The following is a 19,868-nucleotide window of genomic DNA, read 5'->3' as shown; positions in this document are numbered from 1 at the left end:
TTGATTGCGAAGGACTAATTTAGCTTGTTTATTGTGGAAGATTTGCTACAACAATAGCTGACAGTACGCACGAAATGCAACTCAATGCATTTGTAAACACATCATTTGGTGAGCATGAGCATGTATTTCTAAATAAATACATATATCTGTATCTGCTGCTTTTTTCATCTTGGTGCCAATGTGATACCGACATGCAAAAATACAACCAATATATGGATTTCTGATAACCGGATCCTAACACTAGTGTGAGCCTGGCTAGGCACATAACTAGCACAGCAGCTGGTATACAACATTAAAGCATTTAAAGTCACTTGTAATAAACAAATGATATTTGAGAGAAGCAGCTTCCTACAACAGTGCAGCAGCTGCACCACATCAAGAAAAGCTACAAATTTGGTCAAATCAAGACTCTGAATTAAAATTAAATTGTCTGTCAAATAATATTTAATTATCTGAGACAATACAAATGGTGACAAATGAATTAGGAGCCACCAAAACAGGCATACAAAAGCTATATAAATCCAATCACTTGCTTGGTCTATTATAGTGGAACTGCCTCAGTAGTAAGGCCAACTTAAAATTTCCTGAATGAGAAGTTTGTACACTAATACACCTGCCTAAAGAACAGCTACCTTCCTTTTAAGGCCAAGAATTTTTTTGGCATAAAGGTGACTGGCTTACTGTACTTTTGTTCTGTCCTGCATTGCCAAGATCTATTACTTACACAAGTCTATAAATGCTTTTCATTGTGATATCTCAGTGAGTACAGTGTAATGTACATGCAAATTAATGTGCTTGTTATGTTGTAATCTTCAGTTAGATGCAGTACAGATACAGTCAAGAGTCCATAATATTATGGACTCTTGATACAGTTTATAGTGATGATCATAGTATGACAGTATTTTGACAAACATTGATGAAACCTGCAAAATGCATATTCTTGTAACTCAATGGCCTAAATGCTACATATGTAAGGCTTCAGTGTTGTCCCAGGGAAAAATCCAAAATTCACAGACTATTAATTGATCACTATTAATGGGCATTGTAATTTTGTAAATAGTGAAAAGCTATAGCATGTATGTGTGAATGAGACTATGAATAAGAGCCCCAACACATATTTAGGGTGTCTAATGTGATAGGCACATAAACACATCCTTATATGTACACCCTGTAGATCTGATCTGACTGCCAGCTTTAACAGAGCCAGTAATCGCTGAAGCATTGAAGTGGTTATACACACAGAATAGATTAATTCGAGTTTTAAGATTTCTAGAGGGCAATAATCACAAGCTCCCTTTAAATCCAACTTACTAGTTGTTATGCTCATGTGGCTGCAATATAGTACTGTAACTATAGCGGCTGGAACAAGTGCCCAGGGACTAGAACACATTGATCAGCAAACATGACTTAAGCATGGACTGTAAAATTGACTTGCTGGGAGAAACAAAACTTATCCTAAAACATCTATTTACCATGTATATCTTACCATTTTTACATTAATGTTGAGCAATACTACAGTACTGAAATCGTACTCAATTACCAAGTACAAATACATTGCAATTTAGCAACACTGAGTCCTATAACACCACAAACAGCACTTGGACCTTCCTTTGTAAATTGCACATTACATAAGCTGTTAGCCTGTGAACCATATTATTTTTGTACAACCTATATTTTAACTACAGTTCATACAAGAGCAGCAATGTTGTTGTGTACCACTGGGTGCTTGACTTATTGTCATCACCTAGCTGAAGCCATACTGCTGCTGACCACAGCATGCTACACTGAGACCTCTCTAGACTAATCTGACACCTCTGTAATCCAGAATATCTCTATAACCTGACATGGTTTTGTATACCAAAAGGACTCTTTCTATGTATTACTATATGTACCTCAATAATCAACATCCTTGCTAATCCGACACAACTTTCTTATCCCAATACACAGAAATTTTTGGAATTTTCAACTAGAGTAGGGACCATAGCACATCGATAAAAAGTACTGAAACAAGCTGGAGTAGTGCACGATATTAAATCACAGTAAAACAATAAGAAGTGTTATATCCCTACTGTGCATTTCCATTATGGTATCTTGAGCACAGTAGGGACACTTCTTATTGTTTCACTTCTTATTGCTTTACTGTGATTTAATATCGTGCACTACTCCAGCTTGTTTCAGTACTTTCTATCGATGTGCTACGGTTCCTACCCTAGTTGAAAATTCCAAATTTTTCTGTGTACTTGTTTGTTAACTTTTTTTGTAAACAATTATTATGACCAGTGAACCCACGCATACTGCATCTGAAATGGCACTGTGTGCCCCAATTATTGTCTGAAATGTGAAGTATCTGTTACCCTTCGTTGTCAGCTTTGTTCAACCCGTTACGCAGCATTTCGAATTAAGAACTGTTCGAAAAGCATCTCTGCAATCCACGCATACTGAAAGAAATGGTGCCACCCCCCCACCGGTTATATCAATTATCATCTGAAAAGTGAAGTATCCATTACGCTTTGCTGTCGGCTATGTTCAACCCGTTACACAGTAGTACAAATCAAGAACTGTTTGAAAAGCACCTCTGCTATCAAAATAGCCACTATGACAAATACGAACGATTTCCATTATGAAGGGAAGCCATCATGTGCTATTGCCAAATTGACACTTTTCGCTGTCAGCAAAGATGAATGGGACACAAAGGAAGACACTGGTAAGTAAAGGTGTACCGATAATCAGATCGGCTACAATATCGGCTGTCGATATTGGTAAATTTAGCCATATCGGGTATCGGAAATAAGCGTATAATTGTACGGATAAACCCGATATGAAGGCGCATGCGTATATAGCACATCTTCTATTTAATGCGTATAGCACGTTATAGCATGAATAAACAAGTGAAGCATGGCTTCATCGCCTGAGTCACGAGATAACTCACTTTCGCCGGAACCACCAGATTTGACATCGTCGTTAAGTCTAACATCATCATTAGGTGAATCATCACAGTCGGCGGACTCTGGTCAGTTGTCACGGCTCCGGCCACTCCGCCCTGTCTGGAGATCTCCAGTGTGGGCTTTCTTTGTTATTTCAGAAGATTCCAAGTATGCTAGGTGTAACAAACGCCTAGAACTGGTTGCTCGTGGTGGTAATAATGCAAAGTCTTACAACACCAGTAATCTTGTTCATCATTTAAGGTCGCATCACTCGAGAGAATATGCCCAACTAACAGACATGAAGAAAGACAAAGAGAAAAAAAGGGATGCTGTGATAAAAGAAAGAGCTAAAGCTAGTGGTATTGCTGGTTTGCGCCAACTTACCTTACAAAAGACAGAAGATTGCTCTAAACCATGGGATATCAACCACCCAAGGGCTAAACAGCTACACAAAAAACTAGGGGAGATGATTGCACTGGATAACCAGCCAATTTCAATGGTGGAAGATACCGGTTTTGTGAGGTTTGTTGAAACATTACAACCCCATTACAAAATCCCAAGCAGAAAGTATTTTGCAGAACTATTATTCCCAGTATTCTGGCTGACCTGAAAACTGGGGTAGAAAAGAAACTTTATCCTGAATCAGATAACTTTGCTAGATATTACAGCTTTACAACTGACATTTGGAGTTGTAGCATGGCAGGTGAATCTTTATAGAGCTTGACAGCTCATTGGATATCAGCAGATTTTGAAAAGGTATCGGCTGTTCTCCATGTTTTGACTTTGGAGGGTTCCCACACAGGAGTTTATATCTGTGAAAAGTTTAAAGAAATGTTATCAAATTGGAATATAAACAAAGAACATGTTCATCTTGTTCTGCGTGATAATGCATCAAATATGGAGAAGGCTATGAGAGATGCAGACCTTAACAGCTATGGCTGTTTTGCTCATACCCTTCAATTAGTTGTGAAAGATGGAGTGATTAGTCAAAGAGCTGTCAGTGATCTATTAGCTGTTTGTCGCACTATCGTGGGGCATTTCAAACGTTCCACTATCGCATATGACAAGTTGAAAGCAATTCAGCAAAGGCTTGATCTGCCACAGCATCACTTGAAACAAGATGAACCCACACACTGGAATACCTCATTGTATATGTTGGAGTCCATCATAGAGCAAAAGGTTGCTCTAGCCGCTTATAGTGTAGATGGTTCCATTCCTCTCTTGACAGCATCACAGTTAGACACAGCTAACAAAGTGGTGAAAGTTTTAAAGCCTGTTGAAGAAATTACAAAATGTATTTCTAAAGATGAAGCTACTATCTCACTTATTATACCATTGGTATGTGCTTTGCAGAAAACTTTAGAAGAACACGATGATGACAGTGGTGTGCGTAGAATGAAGGCAGAAATGCTTAACTTTTTGCAAAGACGATATAGCGATATGGAAACAACAGATTGTCTTGCATTAGCCACCATCATAGATCCAAGATTCAAGGATAAATCTTTCAGTTCCTCATATCAAGACGTTAAGGCTTTGTTGCAGGAGAAGTACAAAGAGTGGTATGAACTAGTTCAAGAACCTCTAAGTCTAGAGCCTCCTACTGCTAAAAGAGTTGCTGTAGATACTGCTAAAGAAAGTAGGCTTTGGGGATGCTTGTCTGAAATTCTTTCCAAAGCTAGTAACCCCACTGATGTTGCCAGTGATAGTTCAGAGAATGAAGTTAATCAATACCTTTGTGAGCCACTGTTGGATTTTAAAACTGGTAATCCACTTAAGTGGTGGAAATGCCACCACCAACGCTTTCCTGTGTTAGCGAAAATAGCCCAGAGGTATTTAAGTGCACCACCTACAAGTGTGCCTTCTGAACGGCTATTTTCTGGTGCTGGATTGGTTTACGATGATAAAAGGAGTAGATTAAATCCCAATATGGCAGAATCATTATTACTTATTCGATACAACCTACCACTTGTTCAAAGATTCGGTAGCATTTAGTTCATCAATTGACATGACTTGGGCATTCACTTGAATCACTTACAGACATTATAATTTTTTTATTGCTTTGATTTTTGTATATGCCGTCTTATACAGTGTAAAATGCATAATATAAGAAGTTGTTCATCAGTATGTCAACGCTCATCATATGTGTACTTGATATATCAGATCGGATGATGTTTATCGGCTTAATCTGTAAAATATAAATCAGTCATCGAGACAGTAAAAAATCCTACATCGGTACACCTTTACTGGTAAGTCCATGAAGAATGCACATTTGTACATACTGCGGTATGCCAAAGGCACCTGTCAGGCCAAAGCGACGTCGAACAGTGAAAAATCAAGCCCGTAGCCTTAGCCATTATCAAGTTACAGTGTATGCTTGTCTGAAGGCATCAGTTACTTACTCAGTCAGTCAGCCAGTCACTAGAAAATTCCGTTAAATAAATACTTTTTGAAATTCCGTAGCAACTTGTTGAAAGCGTTTTGAGTCGATCTGAAAGCTTGTTTGGGCTTAGTTTTACCAGGAGCTTATAAGCGCCTGGTTTTACCTAACCAATACTGCCTCATCGTCATCAGGGAATTGAGGCTGTTTAGGCAATATTATTTCGTGGGCCACGCCTGGATTATAAAGGTTTCGCTGTTATTATCTACTTTACCAGTTAGGCACTGGAGGGTGTACACAGAAGGCAGAGCCTGTTCATGGTGTTTACCCATAGCCAAGGAAAATCTTTGAGCTAAATATCCTAAAGTGAAACGGGACAAACTAGAAGGGCTGAAAAAAAGCCAACCCCATCGTGACTTGATCCGCAGGCCACCCAGATTCCAGCCAAGCGCCACGCTTGGAGCCAACTTTGGGGAGGCCACCTAAGTAGGGAAATGTTGTTGTTATTATCTACTCTGCCTCGCTGTATACATCAAAGCTGTATAGTACGTTGTACTTTTAATAGTAAGGAAACAATACAATGGTGTTTGTTAACACTGATAGTATTAGTTGAATCTAATGTACTGTACATGATGACTGACATAATACTGAGTAATATCAAGCATCATCAGCACCTCTTATTATTATGTTAGCTATCCATAAATAGATTTATAAAAGTAAACAAACTAGTGTAAAAAAATTAAAACATGGGAATAGAGATCGCTGAAAAAAGTAGAGTCAAACAAGCCAGCATGTTAAACACACAGATATCTCTATTTGGACTAAATGGATATGGTAGAGACTAAGGAAAAACAGTAGTTTCCATAAATCAGGGGCAGATAAGTACTAAGAATGCTTCTGTATAAATGTTTATTTGAGACCGAATAGAGATCTCCGTGTGTTTAACATGCTTCCCATTTTTTTACACTAGATTTTTACAACCCCATGGCATTCTTACTAACTGGAAAAATCAACATACCAAAGCACCATTTAAAAAGGAAATGGATATGCAAAGTGAAGTCGCATGCAGTTGATCTTGAAGCTAAATAAGTATATTGTTGGTACTGCTGTGGGCAAGGATGGCAGACTCACTAGATGGTGTGATATGGCTGTGTGATTGAGTCTATAACTTGTGGTCTACTATGATCAGCATTAACAAAATTTACAAATATACAAATAAATACGTACCACACCAGGGTGATGAAATCAATGTGCCTACATACTGTAGACATATTGCAAATTATGCAATACTGTAATCATACCAACAATACTATCTTAAAGAACCATACCCATATAAAATGTTAGAACACTACCTTACAGATAGCTTCCTGAAAACAATCACTAAACACAAAAATGAAGCATGTATTAAGCAACCTGTAAGGCTTAAACAGAGACTCCACCTGCTCCCATTGAAGGCAGGCTGGTGTGCTTTATGAATAGGATGCTGCTTTGTGTGTGATGTACTGTAGCATATGTTTAGCATGTGTGTGTGTGTGTGTGTGTTTGTGCACGTGAATGCAATAATCCCCAGCTATTTTACCTACTAGTAGACAGCAATGCATAACTACGGAAATTTCACGAGAAATTTTTATTACGAAAACCTTTGGGAAATTTAGAAGTCCATTGGAACATCTAATGCTAAGATGTTGCAATGAGGATATCCTTAAAAAAAAACTACCTAGCAACGTAATCATCTAAACATGAAACACACATGTGATGTTGGACATTTTGGCGGACAGTCTTGATGGCTGGAATAGTATGCATGGTGTCTGGTTGTTCTGGTACAGATACAGTTGTCGGAATGAATCATGTCATCATGGATTCTATCATAATAGGGAGAGAGCTCTTAACTTAAGTACTAACAAGAGTCACATTCATGGTTAGTAGGCCAACCTATTGGATTTTTTGTTGCGCAGGCCCAACTGACTGTCTTTTTGCATGACCTGAAATGACAATGATATATATAATGGCATGACTAAGAATCACATGTGCCTAGATGGTCAATCTCGTGTGTGCGCAAGTGGAAGTCAGCTATTGGGGATAACCCCTCAAGTCTTAAAGGTCGAGCTTTAATGGTGAAGATTTTCCAAATAAATTTCAAGAGGTTTGTTTATAGTACGGTGATGCATTATGGTACTACAGAACACCATATCGTGCTTCATGCAAGGCATTTTATAGTTGCGGCTCTTTTTGTATGGTATAAATTTCACCTATAAAGCTTGAATTTTCTATTATGTAAATTATCATTATCAAACCGACCTACCTACCTAAATTTTCTGAGGTTTTGCTCACACAAAACATACAATTCAATAGGTATGGCCTTAGTATGGATATGATGACATCACAAGTAGTTTCAAGCTGTAAGGTAGTTTTGTGCCCAAACTCTCTTTAACTCTGCACAAAAAGAAAATAAATAACGATCTACAAGGTGTAAAAGGAATGTAAAGAGATTTTACTCAAGCCTAATAAATAAGTACGAGGGAGACAACACCTGTCCAACACTTCTGAATAGTGCGCACCTATCTAAATCTGCTTCCTTTAAGGCGTTTATACATGTCTACAAACATGAAAAGGATGCACAGTTACAAATCTTGCCTTTTTTGAGACTAACTTCCCCAGTTTCGTTAGCCTCAAAATCAATTACAGCCTTTCCGTAGACATCATCATCGTCTGCATCAATAAGAGGATCACTTATCTCCGTAAGGCCACTAGTAGCCATTCAGTACCCTTTGGATTAATTAGTCAACCCAACCAAAAGCCTTAAAGTCGGCATCAATTAGAATTGTAATTTTGAAATTAAATTACGAAGTATGAAGACTCAGCAATACTGTAAATAGTTAGAGTAGTGGTTTTTCTATCATACCTAACTCTGAAGAAAAATCCAGATCTCAGTACAAGTGGCGTTTGAAAAGGACGATTTTTCACTACATTGTGTGAGTTTAATATAGAAGTACGCACGGTTTGGGGAACTTAACACTATTATTTGATAATACCAAGAGTATATAATACGTACGCTGATATTGTGTGTTCACTAACGATTAGCAGTTTGACTTTCACCTTCACCTTTGTGAGGTGTGGGATTGATTGTTTTGGTTCTCTTCATGAACATCATGACAATACTGTTTGTGGGCGTGTCTTAAATGTGTGGTATAGATTACTTATTATGTATATAAGCAAGAGTTCATAGTACCCATACAAATATTATGAACTCTTGATATAAGCTGTGTGCTTAGTTGTGTTGAATGACATTGAAGCTCAAACAAAAGGGTGTGGTCTTGCATATATGGTATAGTCTCGTACTCAGACCGCTTTTTTCCCTTTTTTGGGTGGGGGGAAAAGGATCTGGTGTAATTCCAATAGCCATTTCTGAATCCCCAGATTCTGGGGATTGTTTGAAGGGCTGCAAACAAGCCGCGAACAAATGTTTTTGTGTTTCATGCACCTGTCGCAGAAATCACTCAGTAGCTGCAAAAGGCACAAGAAACAAGAAAACATCTTGTTCGTGGCTTCTTCAAACAATCCCCAGAATCTGGGGATTCAGAACAAAATGGCTATAGGAGTTATATTTAGACTAGGGCTGAGCGATACTACCGTTTTAGTGATATATCGCGATATTTTGAAACTATCGATATCGCGATATTTTGTTATTAACTATCGTGATACCATGCCTGTACTTTCTGTCATTAAAAATCCATTTGTTATGCAGTACTAGGCTAAGAATCCTTGTAAATGATAAGGTCCACCCATCTGGTTTCCCCTGCAGAGAGGTGTGCACACCATAACAACCTCAAAGCATGTGTTACAATAACTGTTACTGTAAACAAGGATGATAGTGGCTAGTTTGCTAAGGGAATGCTGAGCAATATGCTATGTAGCACCAGGTATGATTGACTTATTTATAAGTATCGTGAACTATTCAGTATTGTGAATAGTGGCTTTAGTATCGATCGTGATACTAAAATGGCAGTATCGCTCAGCCCTAATTTACACCAGACCCTTCTTTCTCCCACCTGAATACAAAAGGGAAAAAGCAGTCTGGGTACGAGACTATATATGGTAGGCTAGTCTTGCATAGCCAGACTGCCTTTTTTATTTTGTGTGGGGGTGAAAAAATGTGTTTCTGTTAACAATTTTGTTAAACACACACCACAGCAATCATCGTGAATGTTGATTGCCACCAAAGACTAAAACTTCATAGGCCTGTTAAAAAACGTCATGCTTGCTGTAGTAAAAAGGAATGCTGCCATTTCCTTGGTTAAGGTTATTCATTTCTCCTTTTTTTTTGTTTGTTTTTATATATTTAATACATTGATGAATGGCGTGCATGACACTTTTAAACCAGGGGTGTAGGACAAGCCCACATCAACTGGTAACGGATCTACATAAGGCCCTTAGTGCATATAGTCTAAAGAAACGGATTCTTCTATTGCCACCATGGATGATCATTACCAATCAGCAGTGATCAACGTTCACCCTGACTGCCATGGTGTGTTGAACAAAATTCTTAACGTAAGTGTACCAGACCCTTTTTCCTGGTTCCCACACTAAAGAAAACAAGCCGTCTGGCTAAGGAAGACTATTGGTAGGCGTGTTTCAGTAATTACTTGATTAGCTATGCTGCTATAATTTTCTGCTATCATTACTGTTGGCCATGTCTCATACTCGGTAATGGTAACTCCCATATTTGGTATATTCTTTGGTAACTCCCATATAGTTTGTATGTTATTATCTGTTATATTTGCATATATTGGTAATGGCAATACAAATTTTGCTATGTTATAGATTGTCCAAGCTTAGCGCTTTTTAAAACATGTTATACAGCTTAGCTGGTGGAATAAGTTAGAGTTGTTGTACTAATTGTGTAGCAGTTCATAGGTCATGTATATAGGAGCACATAAGCTCCACTTAGCAATACTAATGGGTTCCTGGTACAAGTGATGTGTCTGGATGAATACACAACTAATCAGGGGTTAATCTAGGGGGGGGCGGGGGGGGGCACAGGCCCCCTCTGGGTTAGCTATTGCCCCCCCTAGGTTTATACCTAAAGCCTTGAGAAATGGAAAGGTTTAATTGATCCCAAAGTTGTATAATCCAATGGTCAATATTCAATGGCATCACAGTAAAATTTCACCAAAATTGAGTATATTTACACCTAAATTTTCAAAATTTTCCTGGGGGAGCATGCCCCCAGACCCCCCTAGAATCCGAAGCGACTTACTTCGCCCCCTCTAGGTTAATATTCTGGGTTGAGCCCTGCTAATCAGTAACATAGTACTATAAATTAATAAGTACATGAGCTATATGCAATAAACAGATAAGACAATAACTTTAGCTACATGTAGCATGTATGGGAATGTTAACTGTGTTGTTATAAACACATATGGTCTCTATTTTATAAAAGGGAAACTTATTGACAGGTTTACCTGTACTATAAAAAGTATTGTCAAGTATTCATGACTATCCTCATGTAGTGTTAATATGGCTGCAAACTGGCTGCGTCATTGTCTACAATTATTACCTGCAATTATTACTGGGTCTTGATAGGGACATATGTGACCTAATTTTAGAAAACCGTCGATATCCGCACAATTTTCAAAATGCATTTTATTTGTTCTTTGTTTTCTACAGGGACAGAGGAATGGACTAGCTAAGTTTCAGCTTCATAAGTTAAGCAGCGTTGGAAATACAGCACTAGATAGCCGGACGAGCAAACAAATTGATATGTACAGAAGCTATTGAGAAAAGAATCTACAGGCGCTTACATAAACCATCATAACTTACGGATACAACGGCGCACGGAATTGAATCTTTGCTCATTGTGTTCGCCATGACTTTGTGCATCCACCAATGTATAGTTTTTGCCCCAGGCGTGCTTCTGTGTTCGAGAAGGAAGGAAAATTCACTGAAAAACGATCAACGGTGAATTCTTTCGTCACCGCAACATAAACAAACGTTTATAACTTTGGAATCCTTTCGTGTATGGAGATGAAAAAGATTTGTGTACTCCCTGTGAACAGGCGAACACGATGATGCCCAGGATTTATCCATTGGAGGCTTAATTCGCCCACCAGTGAGGCGTTAATAACTTGCATAATTTTTTTCCTGGAGCTTGCATTATTTACCCATAGTTTTAAAATGCATTTTATTACAAAAGTACTATTGTGCGTACATATCAACGGTTTTCCAAAATTTGGTCACATATAATGACTTACTGATATTGCAACAATTGTGCTGGACAATTGTGCTGGACAATTGTGCTGGACAATTGTGCTCTGCCATGGTAATGTTCAACATTAAGAAGCCAAAAATGATGTTTACACTGTACCATGAGCAATTTGTCCTGTGTCACTGCAACACCTGTATTATAACAAGTGAAAATGTACAGGTTCATTTCCATGGTTTGGTACGGTATAATGTAAACATGTAGCAAACTTTTTATCCATCTAGACTATCATCAAAGACCACAGAAGATTACCACAAACACTAGTTTGCACTTTTCAAAATGCATGTGGTTTGTGGTCATATGAAAAAACCTTTCCTACATGTAACTAATATGTGTCGATGATGTGTGCTTTTGTGTGGGACACTACATTAAATCCATTCAAGTGTATATATGATTTTATTGCTCAGAGAAATGACTTTATTTCAGAGTAAAGTTACTATAATTTGTGTTTAGTTACTTGTTTGGCTGCCTGCCTGCTTGTTGTGTGGGCATGTACACGTGCACTTCAGAAGCCTTATAAGGATATACTACAGCAAGCCATCATGACAATGTTTTTGTGAAAAACCATCATCAATAATCTTTTGTTCTGAAATTTTTTCTGCTTTTACTAATGGTGTAGCTATCCAACAAAATCCTGAAAGTTGGAGTAATAAAATTGTACACATTGATTTACCCATTTTGCAACTTGATTGCATCATACCAGTGATACCACTAGTGCATTATGTATTAGAGAAAAAAAAATTGTGGTGATGCCTGCAAGAGTTATAAGGTTGTGAAGCAAAGGAGTGTAATTATATGATTATGGGAATTTGTAATATTTGGGAAACCAAAGGTTAAATCATTAGTTCAAAAGCCCTTGGATGTTGACGTTTATGGAAAATGGCACACATGTATTAATTTGTGTGTGACGCTTACTGAAAAGCCCAATAATCTGTAGCTACAGGGTAAATCCCTAGGTATCTTAGTGCTTGTAAATAAAACATTGGTTTGCTCAGAGTCAGGAATAATGAAATAAAATAATTGTTGTTTACATGTTTAAGTGTTTCAGAGTGTTCTATGAAACAGAAAAATAGACTAATAATTATTGTGAATTTTTATTATAGAGTATGTTAGAACTGTATAATAGAGATCATGAAGGTTGCATTTTCCAGGTATAATGTATTTCGCCGACTGGACTCATGGACTGGAATCACCGACTGAGCTGGAAATAGCTTTTAAACAATAATCCAGGAATTATCCATCTATTTCAGCACTGGAGACACCATTATCGAGCTACAACTGCTGGTACTGCTCTTCCTTACAAGTTGTGAAGGCAGCGCATGCACTGATTAATTAGAATACACTTACACGTGTACTAGTAGTGATAAAGCGTGATAGAGGCTATTGTTGTAGCGTAGATGTTTTCCTTTGTTGCTTTAGCACTAGTGTTAAGGCTGTAGTGATATGCAGCTAATTATTCTCAGCAGGTGAGTGGGTTAAGGTTATGACGCTATGCAAATAAACTGGCTCATCACTACAGCCCTAACATTAGTGCTAAAGCAACAAAGGAAAACACCTACGCTACAACAATAGCCTCTATCACGCTTTATCAGTACACACGTATCATAAGTGTATTCTAATTAATTAGTGCACACGCTGCCTTCACAACCAGAGGAGGGTGAACACGATATAAGCGCTACTGAAAATTATTACAGTTAATTGAATATTTCTAATACCAAGACTAAAATGAAATGATAAAAACTGTTTAACAACAGCCACACTAATTTATCTTGTGCTTCTTGTGACAAACGGAAGAAAATGAGTACGAAGGTGTCCTATTTCCTGCTTGATTCTCCATGAGCACACGCTAGCGGTGTCCACTTTTCTTTCTTCAATTCCATGGGAGCGAGCATAGGAGGCGTATTGTATATCATAATACCTTCTTCAACGATTGTTGGGCTCGAATACAAGCTTATGAGGTGTCTCTAAGAGTGCAACACATCGATTCCACCGACAAACTTACTGCACACGTGATCCTCTATAAATTCAAGAGTGATTTACATGCCGGGAATGGTAGGGAAGAGTGGGGCAGACCGGCTAAATATACTAAACGTGAAGCACACTTTTTGAATGGTGCTTATTTAAACTTCGCTGAGGGCTTGGTTATACTTTTAATATAAACGTATGCGCTCACGTGCACATGTCCACCCTCCTCTGCTTCACAACTGGTAAGGAAGAGCAGTACCAGCAGTTGTAGCTCAATAATGGTGTCTCCAGTGCTGAAATAGATGGCTAATTCCTGGATAAAAGCTATTTCCAGCTTAGTCTGTGAGTCCTGCCTCTTCATGTTGACTTAGCAGTATTGTTAAGATTAGTGCTCTGCAATATATCGGTAATACCGCTTATCATGATAAATTATCATAACCGATTATCATACCGTGACAGTGTTTGATAACCGATATATCGAAATACTGGTATATCAATGAATACCGGTATAGGATTGCTTTTAACCCAGCCTTTGGTGTTTAATTATCCAATTTGTTGATAGTTTAGCAGACATGCCCTAAACAAAAACTTGAGGTTGTCACATTACAACACATGCTTACTTGTACTTGCTTGTACTGAACTATATTTTTTGGTTTTTGGGATGATACTGCTTTGTACTAGGCCCAAAAAATGATGCAATAATTACAAAAACAAACTAACTATATACCGATATACCGCGATATTTTCCTGTTACTAATACCGTGTATCCAAATTTCAATACCGCCGAGCTCTAGTTAAGATGTAATCATGTCTTCAGGGCCACCAGAAATGTTTGCAATAAAGAATTTTATTTGGAATTTCCTACTGATTAACTCATGCCTTCAGACATTGTGGCTAATGCTATGGGCTTCGTCTTTGCATAGTTAGACTTTAGTTTGGCCTGACACTATTTAGCCTACTGCAGTCAGACAAGATGAGATGTTATGCTACTTCTACAAACCATGCGCCCATGCAGTTAAACTATCCCATTCTAACTAAACAGGTAATTAGTCAACCATGTATTTATATTCATGCTATTTCTATTATTAGATAATTAGATTAGTAAATAAATGCTGTAATTTAGCATATTTTGTAATTATCTTGTAATTTGGTAATTATGTTGCTATGTACTGCTAAGGAAGCGTAAATCTAGCAAACCACAAATTACATGCAGAAGTATCTTCTCAACTGTTTTATAGTGTGTCTGTTTTTTCTCGCATGAATAGTTTAGAGAAAGCCGCTGCCCTTCATTTTTGTACACGTAAGTACTGGACATGCCCCCTTTCTTTTCAAAGAAATTTGTTATCTCTGGTAGCCTACAAAGCCAGACATGCTGGTTTTTTTTTTTTGTTGTATTAGGCCCATATAGCCCATTGTTAAAGGCATTCATAATGTCTTCAGGAACTCACTTCATCCATTTTTGAAGTTAACACGAATAAACTGCCTCAAAGCGAAAGCTTACCTACCCTGGAGGTTAATACTGATTCTGTGCAGCCTTCATTTTTCACACAGGCTGCTTTTAGCATAGGTCACTTTGCTGACATGGGTGTGGAAAGACAAACGTACATACGTACAAACACACACATGTTTTTCGGAAAACATTTTCAGTAAACCAGGCCGTTGCGCACCTGGTTTAATATTCCATGCGTCATGGACTGATCTTTGTCTTCCTTTGTTTCTAGATGCAGTTGTTTCCATTCATTTTTGGTGTAGCACAAGGTCTATGTTTGCAGGTAGCACGTCAATAACTTTTTGTGTGTTGTCTGTCGTGTAAGAATTGTACTGTGTGATAGTACTGTATAGTAGGAATATTGAAGGTTTTCATTTCTCACAAAACAAGTTGATGTTGTGCTACTTCTAAAAACCAGGTACCATGCAGCAAACAAACCTAACTGGAATTAATTAGCAGTATACTAAACTAATTTATTGGGTTTTGCTTTGTTACTACATGCGCAATTGAATTTGTATTTCGTAATTGATAAAATATTTAGTAATTCTGTAATTACATTGCTAAGTGCTGCTAAGGAGGCATACCTCGAACAAAACGCTTTAACCCACTAATAATGCACAGAAGTATCTTCTTAACTGTTTTATAGTTCATCTATAGCATTTTCTTACGCAAATTCTCCAGGCAAAGCCTCAAAGCTGCTCTTCATTTTCGTTCGCGTATGTATGGCCACGCCCCCTTTTCAACTCGAAAGAATTCATTATACTCGGTAGCCTAGGAGGCCAGCTGTGTTGTTGTTTTTGGCTGTTTGACGTCAGTAGATCCCTTTGGGTAAGGCCTTCACTGCGTCCTTATAAACTCGTTCACCCGTATTTCAAACCGGCATGTATTAACCGTCTTAAACCAAAGCTTACCTGCCCAGAAGTTTAATACAGGCTCTATATACCTTTATTTATCACATAAAGGCTGTTTTTAGCGAACAAACTTTTGCTCACGTGAATGCGGAAGGACAAAAAATTATGCAAACATATATAAACACACACACACACACACACACACACACACACACACACACACACACACACACACACACACACACACACACACACACACATTTTGGAAAACAATTTCAGTAAACCAGGCGCATGCGCTTGGTTTAAAATATATATATATATATATATATATTGACCAGAAACCAGCCTCATAGCATCCTCACAACACCTTGGTTGTATTGGTTAGTTATAAGTCCAGAGGTGCCTTCAGTGTTGCCTGAAATACATGTACACTTCACTAAGTCAGACATGGGTCAAGCCTTAAGCACTTGTACTTATGTACTTATAAGCACCTTAAGCACTTGTTTTGAAGCGCTTTGAAGTGCTTAAAAGTATTTGTTACTGTGCAGCATTTGTGCTTGTGCTGGTACTTAATTACTTATATTTCAAAGTGCTTATAAGCACATTTTAAAGCACAAAAGCTGCCAGCTCTTATCAAAAGTCTTTGATCCAATGAGCTTCTCATTTAATGGCCATAAGGTGCTATCAAATGTGATTAATTGTTCTATCAGGTGTACCTGTAGAACAATTATTCAATGTAGCGGTGAAAGTCTTCAGGCCTGAGAGGTGCAGATTGAAAGATGAAACTTTTACTGATTGATGTTTGTTCATTATAACAATGGTACTTAAAACAATAGGTGCATGACTGCACGCACCATTATGTATGTTTGTTAATAAAGTAATTAAGTAATTATATCAAGCACTTAAATAGTGCTTCACTTTGTACTTGAAGCATTTACTCAATTGCAGCATTTGTGCTTGTGCTTGTACTTAAGCACTTATACAGGTGCTTGAAAAGTGCTTCATGCCCTTGACCTAAGTGCTTGACCCATGTCTGCACTAAGTTGCTATGAAAATCAAGCAAGTAAAAGTTATTGATTTTATAATCTAGAACAATGCAAAAAGAGCTTATTAAATTTGCACTTCAGGCAATAGCTTCCCTTGTTTAAGCACTTTTGTTGTAATGTTCCCTACTAGCTAGTAAAATTCCTTACACTTGTAGCCTCATATGTCTGGTGGCATCCTTTTCTTTGATATCCACTCATGTTGACAATCAAGAGGGCTATTCAAGGTTATGTTAAATTTTACCGCAATGTAAGCAAAAATGCACAACTTACGTATACAAAAATGAAACAAAGTGTTTTTACTCTCCATTAACAGACAAGTATGATAATGGTATAATTGTTTTGCTGTTTACTTAAGTGGTTAAAATGTGTGTCACAATAAAATTATTTTTGTAGCGTGCATTTTTTACCCATGCAATGAATGTATTTTGTTGCAAAAATGAGAACTATGCATAACTAGCCAGGTGTTTGCTAGTGAGTCACTTATATGGTGTTGTTATATATTGTACATGTTACCACTTGTTTACATGCATATTATCGCAGTGTTTCATGCCACATTCAGTATCATACAGTGCATACTGAATGCTCCCTATACTGTAGGACAGCATTCTTACTTGAAATTCAGTGTGCCTCTCTCTTTTGGCGTATGTTTAGTCAAATATATAGCTATAGCAGCTTATTTCAAACCAACTGAGATTATAAATTTTTATTATATGTATAGAAATTGTTACAAAATGGCTACTGATGATGATGATAACCTGTTGATACCACCACAACTTGTAATTAGTGACGTTAAAGTGTACTCTAAGAAGGTACTTGGAAAAGGGTCATATGGAATTGTGTACCAGGGAGAATTTCATGGGGCAAAAGTAGCTTGCAAAAAACTTCATGCAATTTTCTTTGAAAGTGTGAGCAGAGAAGAAAATATTGGAATACTAACATCTTGGAAGAACGAATTAAAACTTATGAGTTCAGTTTTGCATCCAAACATCGTTCAGTTTTATGGAGTGTACAATTCAGATGATTCAAAGAGTGTGACTTTGTCTGGTAGTAGTTACATAGTGTCAGAACTCATGGACAAAAGTCTAAGAGTTAGGAATCTAGAAAAATCCAAGCTGACATATAAAGAGATCATTGATATTCTCTGTGATATTACTGCTGGTCTCTGTTATCTACATGAACGTTCTGATCCAATAATGCATAGAGATCTTGCTAGCAAAAATATTTTGCTTACTAAATTTGGACAAGCTAAAATTGCAGATTTGGGAGTAGCTAAAATTACGTCTGAGCAAAGAGGATCACATACAAGGCATCCAGGGACTGATGTTTACATGCCAATTGAGACTGTGATATCTGGAGATGCCTATGATCACTTGATTGATGTATATGCTTTAGGTGTAATAGCACTCGAGCTAGCGATTGGCAGGGATCCTGTAGCTACACAGTCTATTAAGAAAGTCGGCGATAAGTTTGAAGCTGTAGCAGAAACTGAGAGACGAAGTAAAGATTTTGCTGATTTTGAGAAAAGTAATAATGTGCACTTGAAGGAGATGGTGTTACAGTGTCTTGCTGAAGTGGGAAAGAGAATCTCAGCAGTTACTGCCTTGAGCATGCTTGAAACTCTTAAAGAATTTGATCACTATAAATTATCTTCTGGTGGATCTGTGTCATTAGAAAAGACTGAGAATATAGTTGAAGATGAATATATGCAGTATAAAAGGGAGATTGAATCAAAAATGGAACAGTTACAAAAAATGGTTGATGATAAAGATGAAAAACTAGCAGCATTGCACAAAGAACGAAATATTGAAAAGGAAGAATTGGAAAGCTTAAGAAGGGACAATGATTATTTCAGGAAAGCTGTTAAAGAAAAAGAAGATAAATGCACCCATTATCAAGCTGAACTTGAGAGGGCCAAAGCATATCATGAAACTGAACTTGAGAAGATAAAAAAACGCCATGAGTTTATTTTGGAATCAAAACACGAAGAGATTATGAAACTAAAGAGATCATCAGAACCTTCTTCTGGTCATATTTCTAGAAATCCTCCAGCTGCTCCACCACAGGTTAAAGCTCATAGTGAAATTACAGATCAAAGGACCAATCAATATGTCCCACCCCATAGTGCTCTTGTTATGGCAAAGAGCACTAGAGTACCTTACATTAGTGGTGGAGCTCAAGTGTATCAAACTATGAAGACACGACCAGCTTCAGCTATAGTCATTGGATCATCATCATCATCAGGCAGTCGAAACTACTTGTCTCAACGTAGTCACAGTGAAGAAGATTATCTTAGTAAAGGTATCCGACATCCACCTGCAGCATTGCCCTCTGAAAATTTTAAGGAGAAAGACACGGCATTCACTGTAGAAAATGTAGTTTTGGAACTTAGGGACTACTATTCACAAATTAGAAGGTTGTTTGATATGTTGAAAACTGCTAACTCAGCATCCATGATGGCTAGTTCCATATCACATCTTAAAAACATTATGGACGGTGCTCAAAGGTACATTAGTTCTGTTCCATCTCATGTGAAAGTTACTGAAGTACAGCATTTGTTGACCAATATTGAAACACAGTTTGCATTGCTAAGAAGTGTTAATTTGGATCAGATTTCTGTCTCCAATGTTGATGAATTAAGCCAGGCTGCTCGAAAGCTACATACAAAGCTATACTAAATTTTTACATATATTATTTACACACAAACATATATTATTTACACACAGGTGCATGGATACAATTTTGTGTTGGTTTGTTGGTGCAGCAGTATATCAGTTGCAAGTGTATTGATAGCTGTATGCATGTTTGTGTGCTGAAGCTGCATGGAATATTTACTGGAGAAAGACTTGCATCTGGAGTTTGTAATTATACTGTGTATGTGTGTGTGGTGTGGAACACTTTTATGTTTGTTCGAATATATTGTACTTTATTAAATTGACATGTGCAATGGCACAGGA

The 19,868-nt window shown here is 37.6% G+C and overlaps 2 protein-coding genes across 2 annotated transcripts in view; one reads left to right on the top strand and one right to left on the bottom strand.

The window, feature by feature from the left end:
* The window catches only part of LOC136260244 (rho GTPase-activating protein 1-like), a 16,783-nt gene extending 8,523 nt beyond the window's left edge, over nucleotides 1-8,260 (bottom strand). Inside the window, exon 1 of the mRNA XM_066053915.1 lies at nucleotides 7,936-8,260. Coding sequence (XP_065909987.1) covers nucleotides 7,936-8,059 — 124 coding nt within the window. The 5' untranslated portion in view covers nucleotides 8,060-8,260. The remainder of the gene's footprint in view (nucleotides 1-7,935) is intronic.
* LOC136260243 (serine/threonine-protein kinase WNK-like) lies at nucleotides 8,101-19,868 on the top strand. The gene is made up of 2 exons (XM_066053914.1): nucleotides 8,101-8,273; nucleotides 17,633-19,868. Exon 2 carries the CDS (start codon nucleotides 17,646-17,648, stop codon nucleotides 19,587-19,589), a length of 1,944 nt encoding a protein of 647 aa, XP_065909986.1. The 5' UTR covers nucleotides 8,101-8,273; nucleotides 17,633-17,645; the 3' UTR covers nucleotides 19,590-19,868.

This window comes from Dysidea avara, chromosome 7 (genome assembly GCF_963678975.1).
Source record: "Dysidea avara chromosome 7, odDysAvar1.4, whole genome shotgun sequence".
Taxonomy (NCBI): domain Eukaryota; kingdom Metazoa; phylum Porifera; class Demospongiae; order Dictyoceratida; family Dysideidae; genus Dysidea; species Dysidea avara.
The sequence above is the reverse complement of the archived record's forward strand: the minus strand, read 5'-3'. Positions and strand labels throughout refer to the sequence as shown.